Source organism: Dermacentor variabilis, chromosome 3 (assembly GCF_050947875.1).
Source record: "Dermacentor variabilis isolate Ectoservices chromosome 3, ASM5094787v1, whole genome shotgun sequence".
Classification (NCBI taxonomy): domain Eukaryota; kingdom Metazoa; phylum Arthropoda; class Arachnida; order Ixodida; family Ixodidae; genus Dermacentor; species Dermacentor variabilis.
This window is the reverse complement of record NC_134570.1, coordinates 188250440-188264109: the sequence shown is the minus strand read 5'-3', so window position 1 is coordinate 188264109 and position 13670 is coordinate 188250440. Positions and strand designations below refer to the sequence as shown.

At 43.7% G+C, this 13670-nt stretch overlaps 1 protein-coding gene across 2 annotated transcripts in view; it reads right to left on the bottom strand.

The window, feature by feature from the left end:
• The window catches only part of gry (trafficking protein particle complex subunit 11 gry), a 171317-nt gene that overhangs the window by 49909 nt on the left and 107738 nt on the right, over window positions 1–13670 (bottom strand). For both annotated transcript variants that reach the window (XR_012826873.1, XM_075686742.1), the window contains exons 17-19: window positions 9862–9934; window positions 7706–7763; window positions 6668–6805 (exon numbers count right to left, since the gene is read on the bottom strand). Coding sequence is in view for 1 of the 2 variants with exons in the window: in XM_075686742.1 (XP_075542857.1) it covers window positions 6668–6805; window positions 7706–7763; window positions 9862–9934 (269 nt within the window). In the remaining variant the exon portion in view is untranslated. The remainder of the gene's footprint in view (window positions 1–6667; window positions 6806–7705; window positions 7764–9861; window positions 9935–13670) is intronic.

Below are 13670 nucleotides of genomic sequence, written 5' to 3'. Positions count from 1 at the left end.
CAGCTGTCCACAAGGCTAGCAGATGACAATGTAATACCAAACTATAGATGCCACAGGAAATTTCAGGGTTTGTGTTCATTTTCGTGTGATGCGTATTTAAAACATGTGGTGCGGGCTACCACCAACTAGCCCATTTCTTCACTTTACAATGAAACTATCCTCCTGTACCTCACTGCAATGCTTACATTCCTGTGTGGTTATTGTTATTTTGTTTATTTATTCATACAGTCGCTGACTGATAATTCAGACTCAACGGGTACCATCCAATATTCAAAAGATCAGGTTATTCAGAAAATAAGTGAGCTTATTTCACCAACTGCCAAGAAGCTTCTCAACGCATTGCTGCACACATACACTTGCCTATGACCTGGGGCGGCATTTTCGAGCTATCACTTTCAGGGATGAGATCACTTTCATGAGATTTCAGACAACTCGGCACTGAATGCGTCAGCACTAGGCTGACTACCAAAGAAAATTATTTAAAATCTTGAACTCAATCAACCAAACAAAAAAGACAGGTGAGAGTTTTGTGACCACTCATGTCCTGTCAATGTACTGTCCAAAGGACAAGTGCACACAAGGTCAACGAGAGCAGTGGTACAAGGGCTTCACTTCTGTTTTTGGCAGCCATGTGCCACTTCTACATGGCAGGAGCTTTAATCTGAATCACATACGTAACACAAAAAGTACAAGCCACATTCTGTGTACGATTTCCCTGCATATGTCTCCAAGAATTTGTTTTATCGGAACAAAGCAGGGAGTCAATTCACTTGTCGATGGCTTAAACTATCTTTCCTCTAAAGGGACAGACAATTGCTCCGAACATGAATCGAGATAACCTCACTAACGGAAAGACTGCCCATCGTATTAGGTAAAATGAGCCCCGTTTCTCCTTAAACGAAGATTTATATTTTTAATTCTTCACAAAATGTAGTGAGAAATGACCTTTGGCACCCCACGTGGCAAGAACATGAAGATGCATAAGTGACCTTCTACTAGTACATGCAGTTCCTGGTCTTCTTATTAGTATTGAAATACAGTACCTTTTTTTCTATTTTAAGTATTTTCCAACTTTCATTTGCACATAAGCCTTCATTTGTAGGGAACAGAAAAGTGGAGCTACTTTTGCCTTCGTTTTTGATGAGATGGCTTGGCTCGTCTATCAACAGAATAATGAAGCCAGGGGCCAGCCAGCCATGACGTAGGTGTGTACTTCGGGAAAAACGCTGTACAAATATAAGAAAGGTCTGTACAGCAATGCAAAACTTATTGTATTAGCTTTTCATATTGAAAAGTGGTTGAAAAGCTCAAAATATAGGTCGTTGACCATAGTTTCACTCACTCCTGTGAAAGCAGAATAATGGGCAGCTTTCTCCATTTGCAAGACGGGCCGTCAGCATCGCTCTCACTTCTGAACATTGCTGGAGGAGGGACTCTTACTTTTTTAGAGGCAGCTCAGATCAAAAAATTATCCCTACAAAATATCTATGCACTTTTGGAAGTAACTGCTGCAGGTTTAAACACTATCGAAGGTGAGCTTTTAATTGTGCCATAACAAACTGTGTCCTTAAAAATCGGTTGTTAGTCCTTTTAAGGCAGCAGTTGCAAGGCTAACATGATGGACAGAGAAAGGTGACAGGATGAACATTACACTCACGAGTGGTTTATTTCGGGAAGGAAGATGGCCACACAAATACTTGTACAAAAGTTCATGCACCAACTTAATGGCAGTTGGAAACAGCAGTCTCTGTGATTTTCATCGGGTTTTTCATTGATGAGAAGTTGTAACATTGCACATGGAGTTAATAACAAACTGCTATTAAACTGGCACACAATCCTTGATATGTCAACAGTAAAACCCACCTATAACAATAGTCAAATGCCAAGAAAATACCGCTGTTATAACTGGCCAGAGGAGACAAACATCCAAACTTTTAATTAGACACAGAGAAGTACAGTTGAACCCACTTATAGCATCACTGGTTTTGAAATTATTCAAATGTAACAATGAGCAGCCCTGGCACTGTGGACCTCTGTGTGTGTTCTATGGTAAAATAAACCATTTACTACAATGTTCACATGTCTCATTACAGGCTACAATTGAATCTGGCTACCGGGTGTTTGTGGGGAAAGAAAAAGGAATCTGAAATCCAGGAGAAGAAAAAAAATTACAGCAGAACTCATCTCACAATGGCTGTCAACGGTAATATGAATAGCATTTGAGCAATGTAGCGACAGACCATATTCCTTAAAGGCAAACTGAAACAAAATTCTGGACCATGTAAAAATCCCCTATTTAGACACTTCAGACATATAGTAGCCTCATTGGAAAATTTTACGCTTGCAATGCGAGTAGGTGCTTCAGAAAATCCTTGCAAAAATCAGTGTTCTTATACTGAAAATCGGTGTTTTATACTAAAACGACATCCTATTTAGACTGTAGAGAACCAGTGCCTGGGTCGTCTGCTTCCCTTGCTTGCACACTGTTCCTGTGTATCAGCAAACAGGTACCATACGTCTGCTAGCCACAGAGTTAGTCTAGTCTGCTAGCTGACGCGCGGCGTAGTTACACTACACTGGCAAAAATTGAATGCTCTGCAGTCTAGCGTGGATAGTGCAGGAATAGAACATGTCCTATCCCATGCCGGAGCCACTGAAGCAGAGTGCATCATTCACTAGCCTGGCGTACCAGCAGCAAGCTGGCCCATATACAGTTTGGTTTCACTGATGCGAGCACCTTCGACAAGCAACGAAGTGCTCCCTTGTCGCACACTTGTGTGCTTGTGCTGCGGCCACAACTGCTTGTCTCGCTGCTGTGGGTCACATTTAAAGCACAGAGTAAAATTTTTGTGATCTTAGCGTCTTGGGCACAACACATCCAACTTCACCGGCCACTGCTTGGCCCACTGAAAACGCTGGACTTGTCGACCGCTCAAACAACTACGACCATCTGGAGTAAAGGATGATCAGCAGCTGAGACTCGACATGGCTGGGCTAGAGGAGTCTACCCTCTAGCTCGGCTGTGGGCTCAGCACGAAGTGCGCGTGGAGTCATGGCCGAACAGGGTGGATAGCCGGCCATGGTAAAGTTTTGCTCATTGAGCTCTGGTGACATCGTATCCCTGCATGGCTTGCCGCCGCATCTACACAATGACCACTGCGTTGCATTCACTTTTGTGACAAATGCAATGTGCAGTTCCTGTTGACAGTGTTTCTGGTGCTGTGTCAGAAAGGCTTTCGTTCATCTATTTTGATGCATGCGATAGAGAGACACATGAAATGTATCGAAGATGATGCAATACTGTATATAATCGCTCGAGAAAATTTCCCCTGAACACAACTTAAATTTACTTTTTTGTGCACCATCATGGCTTGTAGCACTTATAGTCAACCCAAAAAAGCGTGTGGCAAGCAGAGCTTGTATGGGTAAGTGAGTGTGCTCATGAAATCTAGCTTGTGCAGCTTTGTCAAGTGCAGTTTACAAGCTTTGTGAGTGTTGGCTGGTCCACGTCACACTTGACTGCTGCAGCATGGCGCAGGCTTGCAACCTAAAGAAACTGAGACAGCAAGGTTGTGTTCTGCCTTCCTCTATGCAGAATTGTGTACTGGATAGCCATCGCTCATGTTCAAGCATTGTTTGAGCACCCGACGGCCACGGAAAAAGTAGGCATCTTTGCAACAGCTCAAATCACATACACTATGAGAAAGCGCGCCGAGAGAGATACCCATCAACTTGCAAATGTTGAGCAAGTGATGCACCTTGGCGTTTAGACGCACCTGAGAGATAAGCAGTCATGGTTCTGAAACTTTTGCTATATCCGCATCCACAGTGTAAGGAAAAGCTTAGGTGAGAGGGTGTCGACGCAAGGCACGCCGCGGTAAAGCTCAGCTTCTAGAGAGCGGTGTTACATTTTGGACGAGAGGGCTGCGAGCCGAGACAGGAACATGATGCTGAACGACGAACGACGTTATTTTATTCCAGCATAGCTGCTGCCGGTTGATACAAAGCACCCTCGGTGTGGCTGCGCTGTCCTTTTTACCAGCCTTGCCTTCACAAAGGGAGAGGGAAGCACAACCCTCCTCACAACAAGAACCATGCTCGACAGCACCTTATCTCGCTGACAGGCTCGCCGGGCTTCGGAACTTGGTGTAGGTCGACGCATGCGTGTGAACGCAACAGCGGCGACAGATGGCGCAAGAAACTGACATACTTCTGGCTATGGCTACCGCACGTCCTGTCACTGCGCCCCGCTTGCTGAGTAAAAGATGCAATTTGCTGAGGGCCTTGAAATTTTTCATTTTAACATGGCGCTTTCAAAGACCTTCGAGCGGTTTGTACGTATTGTGAGGTCTGGTCGTTTATCATTGTTCATAATGAGTTGCAGGGTGCCGATAAAGTCTGACACCTAAATTGCAATCCACGTGCAGTATGAAATAATTCAGGCCAAGGAATGGTTGTCGGCGTGTGGTTGTTTCACTGGAGTCTGCATATAAGTCATTTATCTTTTCTTAATGATTTAAGCCGAGGCTTGAGTAATATGTTGGTATTGACATGATGTTATAGGATTATGCAATAGCTACGGGTGCGACCATGCGGGCTGTCGCAATTGTGTAATGATACAAGCTAGGACCGTTTTTTTTTTTAATGACGCATGTAATATATTAATCAACTTGATCCGGCGTCACTGGTTAAAAAGCCGTCAGGCTATCTCTTTGCTATTTCTCGCATACGTAGTATAACATCGCATCAACACACTTTTTTTTTCTTGTCGTTTATTTACTGAATTTTAGAATCTTCAGGTAAAAAAAGCAATGACACAAGAGGTCACATAACATGCTCTACAAGAGAAGTGTATGAAACGCATATAAGCAAGGAAAGCCATCTTCAGTTCGTTTAAGCAGTTGCGCTTACACAAGCTTTGACATTTCGTACATGGCTCTTTTTTTTCATGCTTGTTCTTCAGTTGCCTGCAGCACTGATGCATGCGTAGGCAGGTATAGTAATGTAGCAACTTGGTAAGCATTTCTTCTTTGTGCGTACTACAAGCGAACAAGAAGTGGAAATTCTCCAGCAGGGCATCAGTAGCTCTGTCATATGCATCCCTGTCACCTGCATGCTTAGCGATTTTTTCCTCAGCGTACTTGAAGAAGTCAAGGAGGTGCATATTTGGATGCACGAGCCAGCCCCCGGTTTTACATTTTACGAGATCAGCTTCGGGCACACTTGAGATGCCTTTATTTTTCTTCAAAAGCATCCTTGGAAGTGGTGCAGGTTGTTCCAATGTGAAGTTTTCTAGACACGAACCCTGTAATGCAGTAGACAATGCAGTCAATTATGGTTGCATCTGAATCAGGGTCGTCGAAATCGAAAACATTGTCGCACTCCCAGCTTCCTTCACCGATGAGCCTGTCCAGCCTTTGCTTCAGTTCATGTAACTTTCCTGCGCGTCACACGGCTGAACACTTGTATGTTTCTCTGATGTCAGCCGGCAAGGAGTCCCAATGGCGTCCGTGAAAGGCGTCTGCTACAGCGTCCGCCATTCGCGTGGTCAACTCCGTAGTAAATGCCGCAATTGTCTGAACTCTATACGAAGTGGTGGGCGAGGAGGACATTGAGGCAACCTAGCGGACGCAAGTTTCTAGTGCCCTCTTTCGACACGTGGAGAAAAGAGAACTCCAAGCCTTCCCCTCCACTTCGCGCCCAGCCCGCGCCACTCAGTCACCCAAGCTATTTCTTACACCATGTCCGCATCACTATGGCTCACCGCCAGGTGCATGCATAATCCGCTTAGGTGCTATTTAGAGGCTGCTAATAAGAAGATTGGACAATTACCAGCTTTGCACATTTGTGAAGATTACACTGATAGTATATGGGAAGCATTTATAGGCAAGTGAGCTCAAGTGAAATTTCATTGTAGCTGGCCTTTAAGTGAAGCTTATTTAACACAAGGGTTAAATAAACGTGACTCAATATTACCAATAGATGTAGTGGTAATTGTCATCCTTTCATTGCATCAGCTATATGACACAGGCTCCGTCATATAGCTGCGGCATGTCATAGACTGTATGACGCTGATGCAGTGATGAGGGAATGAAGAAGAAATCAAATATACGGAATGACAAAGGCAGTACAGTGAGGACAGCATGAGAATAATGAGATGCTGATATTTAAATTACTACAAAGTTATAACAATGACAGTGTGACGATGACGGCACGGCGTAAATCAGATGTGACTGTCGCATCACTACGGCTGTGGATAGCATAGCCTGTGGATAACCACAGGCTATGCATGTAGCTTACATGGAAGAGATATGCTATATATGCAGCCCATGAAAAGCCACATGTTGCATATGTGGCCTGTGATAAAGCCACATGCTATGTGAGTGGTTAGTGACAAAAACGCACGCCATGTATGTGACCCAGCATTCAACTGTAGTGTGAGACTTCTGCTAGTAAAATGTATGTAAAAAAAATCTTAAAAATTAATTACATCTGAACACAGTTGTTAGATATAACGAGGTGAATCTAAAACATTTCTTGCTGACATTGATGTGCAACAAGTATCTGACTTAACGAAGGTATTTCAGTGTCAGATGTGGCTTTGTCATATAATGAGGTTCACTTGTACATCTAACCATTAGAAGCCCAAGGACTGCAAATTCCAGACCTGGATGTCGCTGTTGATGTCACATGACCGTGGCAGGAATGCAAAAGAGAAGGACTGTGTCCTCCGTGGCACCAAGTGTAGGCTGCCAATGGCTGCAGCTGGGTCACCATCCTCGACGATGCAGAAGTTGTTGTAGTACTGTCGGCAGAAACCGATATACATGTATACATGCTGCTAGATGCATCGTGCACTAACTACAAAAAATGCAACTGAAACAACAACAACAAGCACAAACAAGGGTGACTAGGTACCTACTCATACGCATCTTAATGTAGTATTACCAGCATTACAGACTGCTACAAATCGATACAAGACAGCTTAATAAATTTCACCACAGCAACATTCCTAATACTGACTTCAATTAAAGGAGTACTGATATTACATTTATGACCTTTCATTTTCTATGCCAAATGAAGGTTGAGCAGCCAAAAATACTGGGGAGCCACAGAACGCCCTGAATAATTTAATATGCTAATAGCTTTCCTACGAAACAGCTTCAGTTTTGCTTCCCAGCAGTTGTATGTGTCATGATGTCATTATGCAAATGGATTGTGACATGGTAACAGGACATCACAACATTTTGGTATTCACTCCGGCTCACTTGACGGTCGGCTATGCTACTACTCAGTACATGGCCCAATGTAGCAGGATGCCAGACCAGTGGGCTGATTGGAGTGAATCCCGAAAGGTTGTAATGTCCTGTTACCATGTGATCACTTTTCGCGTGATGACATCACGACACATACATGTGCTGGGAAACAAAACTGCAGCTTTTTCGTAGAAAAGCTATCAGCACAGTAAACTATTTAGGGCGTTCTGAGGCTTGCCAGTATTTCTTTGTGTTTTGAGGCCTCGAACCTTCTCTTAGCGCAGAAAATGAAAGGTCCAAAATGTAATGTCAATACTTTTTTTAAAACAGCAATGCCCCTCTGTCCCATATATTATACCACACTGTGAACTTCAGTGAACTTTGATCCCTGAACTACAACTAAAAAAAAAAAGTGAAGCTGAAGCACTGAACATTCAAGTCAACAATACCTGGTTGTTGAAGTGCACCTTCAGCCCACTGGCCTTGATTGGAAGAGGACAGTTGGACCTGATCGCAAGCAAATGTGATGGCATGTGATTACACAGGCCTGACTCCAGATGCAAAAGTGCAAGTTGAGTGAGAATAAATCGTTGCAGCTTTACTTCGTAAAGACCCGCCGTGGTTGCTCAGTGGCTATGGTGTTGGGCTGCTGAGCACGAGGTCGCGGGATCGAATCCCGGCCACGGCGGCCGCATTTCGATGGGGGCGAAATGCGAAAACACCCGTGTGCTTAGATTTAGGTGCACGTTAAAGAACCCCAGGTGGTCAAAATTTCCGGAGTCCTCCACTACGGCGTGCCTCATAATCAGACAGTGGTTTTGGCACGTAAAACCCCAAATATTATTATATTATTACTTCGTAAAGGTCACCACATGATGTACAAATGTGTGCGCAATCATACGCACATGTGCCAGTGAAGTTCAGCATGCAGACGTACTGCATGCAATTCAGTGACAACTGTCTCCAATTATTTAACCAATAAAAGGGGGGCTCAAAATGAAAGGATAATGCAGCAGAACCTGGTTCTTACATTTTGGAAAAAGCACGAAAAAAAGTGTACTAACCACGAAAACTTACAGCCCGAAGTCGTTAAAAATTTGGCAGACTCAACTGTAGTAGACTCGCATTGTCGTTATTGCAGCTCTTATCAAGTTTACGTTTGCACGCCTTGAATTTGGCCTGGGTCAGCAGCTTCTACGGGCAGGGCATTTTGGTGGTAAGTAAGTTCTGATGGAGAATTGTTGCAGCACGAGACGAGCTTTGAAGTTTTACTATTGTGTAGTGCTTTAGGACAGCCATGGAAAACCAAGCGAAAGCGAGCTGGCGGGGGAATATAATGACGCCAAAGCAAACAACATGACACCCACTTTACAATGCCTGCAGCAGCATGGGCAAGCACATTTGGGTTATCGCCTATAAAAAGCGAACATATGCTTCCAGTGGCATTATGCCACACGTGCTGTGAAACAAATATGCAAAGATGCTTATCGCAATAAGGTTGGCGGAAATGGCTGTGAATGCAACATGCAATGACTCACAGGGAGCAGCACCAGAAGAGGAAACTAAGCACGTGGCGGAATTTTCACAAGGCACGGGCAGACGAGTACTGCAGGGAAGCTGCCGTGGCAGCTGCCTACTGCACTGAATCACGCATGCCTCGCACCTTGTCTTCTTCACGAGGAATCTAGCGGCCAGAAAATGTATTGTATGATCGCAGTTTGATGATGTAATGACTGATACCAGAAGATTATGTTTTCTGGAAGCATATTAATGAGTAGAAAAGAAGCATAACTGTATTGGGTCATTTCCCGTGTTCTCAATCTGAAACTTTGGTGCCTGGAAATCAAGCGAAACATGATTGTATCTACGAGGTTGTGCTGCATCTGCTGACCAAGGTTTATTGCAGTGGCAGAGAATAGAATATGTGTGATTATTGCCCACAGAACTTAAATTGATTTTTACAAATTAAATTCTATTACTTTAGGGCACATCTCCCAATTAAGAAACAAAAACTGGACAAAGCTCAAGGTATGTCATCTCTGTATGACATCCTGATTAGCTTCGAACAGATGCTCGAATGTATTGTGTCAGCCCATTTTCGGCTATCCCGCGTGGCTCTCACATCTTCTGATGTTCAGCTTCCCCGCATTGCACGTACACCATGGCAGCAATATTTTAGTGCTATCACCACTTGACAGCGGGGTTAACTTGGGCTCGAAAAGAACTTGCTTCAGGCCTTTTGGGTGTGGCACATCAGCCCACATAGACTGATTGTGCACTCGTTAGTGCGTTTATGCTACTTTATTTTCAACTGCAGTCACTGTTTTTATTACCAGAAAGAAAATTACTACACCCAATGTAATGAAAGAATTGCACAGCCTTTGAAAACAACAGCAACAGAAGGCCAGTAAACAGGAAACATCACAAGTGGACAAAACTGTTCAGGGCTGTTTCTGTTTAAAAGCACATTGTGGCAAGCTAGACAATGAGTTTGCCTACTAAGTCAGCATAGTCAGAAGCACTAATAAGATGGCACTAATCATTACTTTCCGCTGAGTCTTCCATGATTTTTTTCAAATCACTGGCACTGCAGAAGAGAATTTACCTGATGAAGACCTTGAGGCAGACACGCTGGTCGGCATAGAATGCGCTGTGTCCGAACTGGACCTTGCATTCAACTGGGGGAAGAAAAATAAAAAAAAAGAAATAATGCAGAAACCGTTCACAATGATTGTCAACGTAAGCAAATAGCCGAACAGTCCTAAATAAACTCTGATTGATTAAAGGAATGACGTGCTTAAAGGCTCATATTTGTTGCAGTGAAGATGTTAAGGCAGTGTTCGTTTCATAATGTAATTCTGGAGAGAACAAAGCCATTAACCAACACATCTGTAGTGGTAGCATAGGTACACAGCATGTGAGCTACAGCACAAACCACTTATAAAGTAACTGCTTGTAGTTAAGTATTGGCTATAATGCGGTCTTTTCTGACTCCCATTAATCTTTCATTAGAAGTCAATGTATATGCATAACGCTTATGGTGCAGCCACGCAATATGGAATACCGGTTATAATGCAGTTGTTAAAAATCTGCCATACGAGTGAAGCAGCAAGTGTGCTTCTTAACGAGGTGTGCCAGTCGAGGAGAGAGTGACGAGAATGATGTGGAGTGAGTAAGCAAACAAGAAACACAGGAGAAAAAGAAGAAAATGTGGTGGCAACGTGATGGCTCAACAGGCAAGTGGGGCTTGCCTACGCAACAAAGAAGCTTCTTGCCTTTTGGCTCTTCAGTTTTTGTGCGGAAAGTAAATACTGTTGCCAATCGATGTTTTAGGACACACATGCAGTTGCAAAAATGTCCGAGTTATAGAGCAGGCCTGAAAAAGAGACTTCGACAACAAAATTAATCTGTTGTTTTTTACAACTCCGGCACTCTGAAAAAATCTGTTGAGCCTCTGAGCGTGTTTTGTGCTTGCCTGTCACAATGTGCATTGTCGTGAAGTGCAGACCTTGGCTACCTTGACTCTGCAATGCTGTCGGTTTCAAGTGGGTTCCACAAATTCAGCAGTTCGGAATGTTTCCCACATGCGAGCAACATACAACCACGAAATTGGGCAAAAGAGCCAAAGAAAGCTATTCGATTGAACCCACGAGGCAGTTGGCCTCAAAAGCTTGAGACACTTCAAAAGAATACCTTCCCCTGTATACTCGTCTGTGAGTGACATGCTCCCTCGCCCCCTTTACTCTTGTCTTCATCCAATGATGCGGGCGCACCTGATCGTGAATCACAAAGGTGGTCTTGAGTCAACCGTAAGATTTTCTACAAGAGCTACTGGAGGTCAGCAGGGCACTGCACATGTTCAGCTATCCCGTGAACGATGAGTAACACACGGATTTGTCTAATCTTTGGGCTTGCGGCTTTGAATATTCTTGTGGCATTACTTATTGCTGTTAATACCAAGACATGAGCAACACAGAGAACATTTACTGCCGGCCCAGGCATGTCTATGAGTGCTTGGCCTTAAAAGGGAAAGGGGTAGGGGTAGACGGAAAGAGGTGAGTGATAAAACAGTTATGCTTTTTTTTTTTCTAAATTTCCAAGCCCTCATAATTTTTTAAACTAAGGAAGGCAATTAGTTACTGCACACATACAGTAGAATGCATACAGTAGAACCTTGTTGATATGTTCCCGCTACGAACATTTTTCCGGCACCAACGTTCGCAATCGAGAGCACAGGAAATGACCCAACCGAGTTACGCTCATTTTTTACCGGTTCATACATTCCCAGAAAACACGATTTTTCAGCACCAACTTTCAATACACCGCCAAATTGCGATCATATGATACGTTTTCCAGTTGCTAGATCCCATGTAAACAAGAAAATGCGCAAAGCGCGTGATCGAGAACAGTACATAGCTTCCCTCCGTGGCAGCTTCACTGCAATATTCGCCTGCCCGTCTCATGTGAGAACGACAGTGCGCACAGTTTCTTATTCCAGTGCCAACAAATCAACACCCCGGTCGTTGCACACCGCATTCACAGCTATTGCCACCAAACCTATTGTGATAAGCATCTTCATCTATCTGTTTTACAGCATGTGGTGCGTAGTGCCATTGGTAGTGTACTGCACGCTTTTAGTAGGCGATAATACAAACATGCAGCCATTTCCTGCTGTAGCCAGCGTAATGTGGGCATCACATTTCCCTTTGGCGGCATCCGGCGTCACCCACCAGTTCGATTTAGTTTGTTTCCCATTGCCCTCTTAAAACACCATACAATAGGAAAACAACAAAACGTGGCACGAGCCACTGGAGCACCACCATGCCGACGCGCATCGGCGTCTCGTGCCACAATGATCCGCACGACGATTCTCATTATGCAGATCTCAACAATAGTTGAGTCAGTCAACTTTTTTTTCGTTGCTTCGGATCGTATGTTTTTCCGGTAAGTGTGTTTTCTTCCTCGAAGTTTCTTCCAAAACATATGAACAAAGTTCTATTGTAATTGCAAATCAATACATTTATAATGCAATGATTTGTTGAAAATGATCAATTTCCAGTCTGAAAGCCTTTTGAAGCCAGAATGAAAGAGTTTAGGCAAATCCATATGCTTATCGTGATTCCCATGCTGGCTAACCAGTGAAACTCTGATAGACAGTAGTGCCATAGTCCCGCGGGTCTCTTGTGGGAAAATTTATGATCTCAACCTCAAACCATGCAAGAATATCCAGTTAAACTACTGACACGTGATCAGTGTTTCAATGTAAGTACAAACACCTCTGACAGCCGATTAATAAAGCAGTCATATGACCCTGGCAAAAATGCAAGTAGTTAGAATGCAGCACACACTCTGCATTTGCAGTATTTGTTCGGTGAGCTTCAGGTTTGTGTAAGAATAGTTCTTGTTTTCAAAAATGCTGCGATTATGCTGGTTCGAAGAAATTTAGGTGTCGCATGACTAGTCATTCTTTTATCACGTGCGTACACCATAGGTGGACAGTTTTCATTTTCCTGGGGGGGGGGGGGGGGGGGGGTGTAGGGCCGGGGCCCCCTCAGCTTTCCAAACCCTATATATATATATATATATATATATATATTTCTTGCACTTGAAGAAACTTCTTGTGACCTCCAAGAATTGAGCGCTGAAGGAACGGCGTTGTACGAGTATATACAAGATCTCATAGTAGGCAGCAGTTCAATTTCACAGCCTGAGTCCTCACGATGGTGTAATCTTCCTTCATGTAATTGTCGCATACCTGGCTCTCACTTATGCTGCTTTGCTTTTCCAGCAAAGCTGCAGCCTCTCTCTCTTTGCGAATTCAAGCATAGGCGCTGCTGCGCATGACTGCTGTTGATTCTGATTTAGAGTGAATGCAGCTTGGCCTCATTTCAGCCACTAAAGTAATTATACAGTGCTCCCCAATTATCATGTACCAAGACTTAAAAAAAGACCAGTTGCATTACTCGAAGGAAACCTAGCGCATCTTGTTTCCAGTACAGTGGAGTAGCCACCGGTAATTGTTTCGTTGTTGAGTTTAATTCAGTAATTGCAATTAATGATCTAACTCGAGAAGTACTGTACTAATTTTCAAAGTGTCAATGAGACATTTGTAGGCGCCTCAAAACGACATCTAAATGCAGTGTTTTCAGTGACGTACTAATTGCGTACAATTTTTGCCGACTGGCAAAGAAACTTCACAAAGTATGAAAAATATCATGTGAGTGTGTTCCAACCTGCATGATAAAGCAGCGCCCTCAAATAAGCTGACTGAAAGCAACTGCATTGCCTGTCGCAAACCGGAAGAAACAGCGCATCACCTTGATAATGAATGGTACGGAAGGAGCACCAACAGCAGGTTTCGCGGCTTCGCAGCTATTTCTTCCCCTCATTTCTACGTCACACTTATTATCCGTC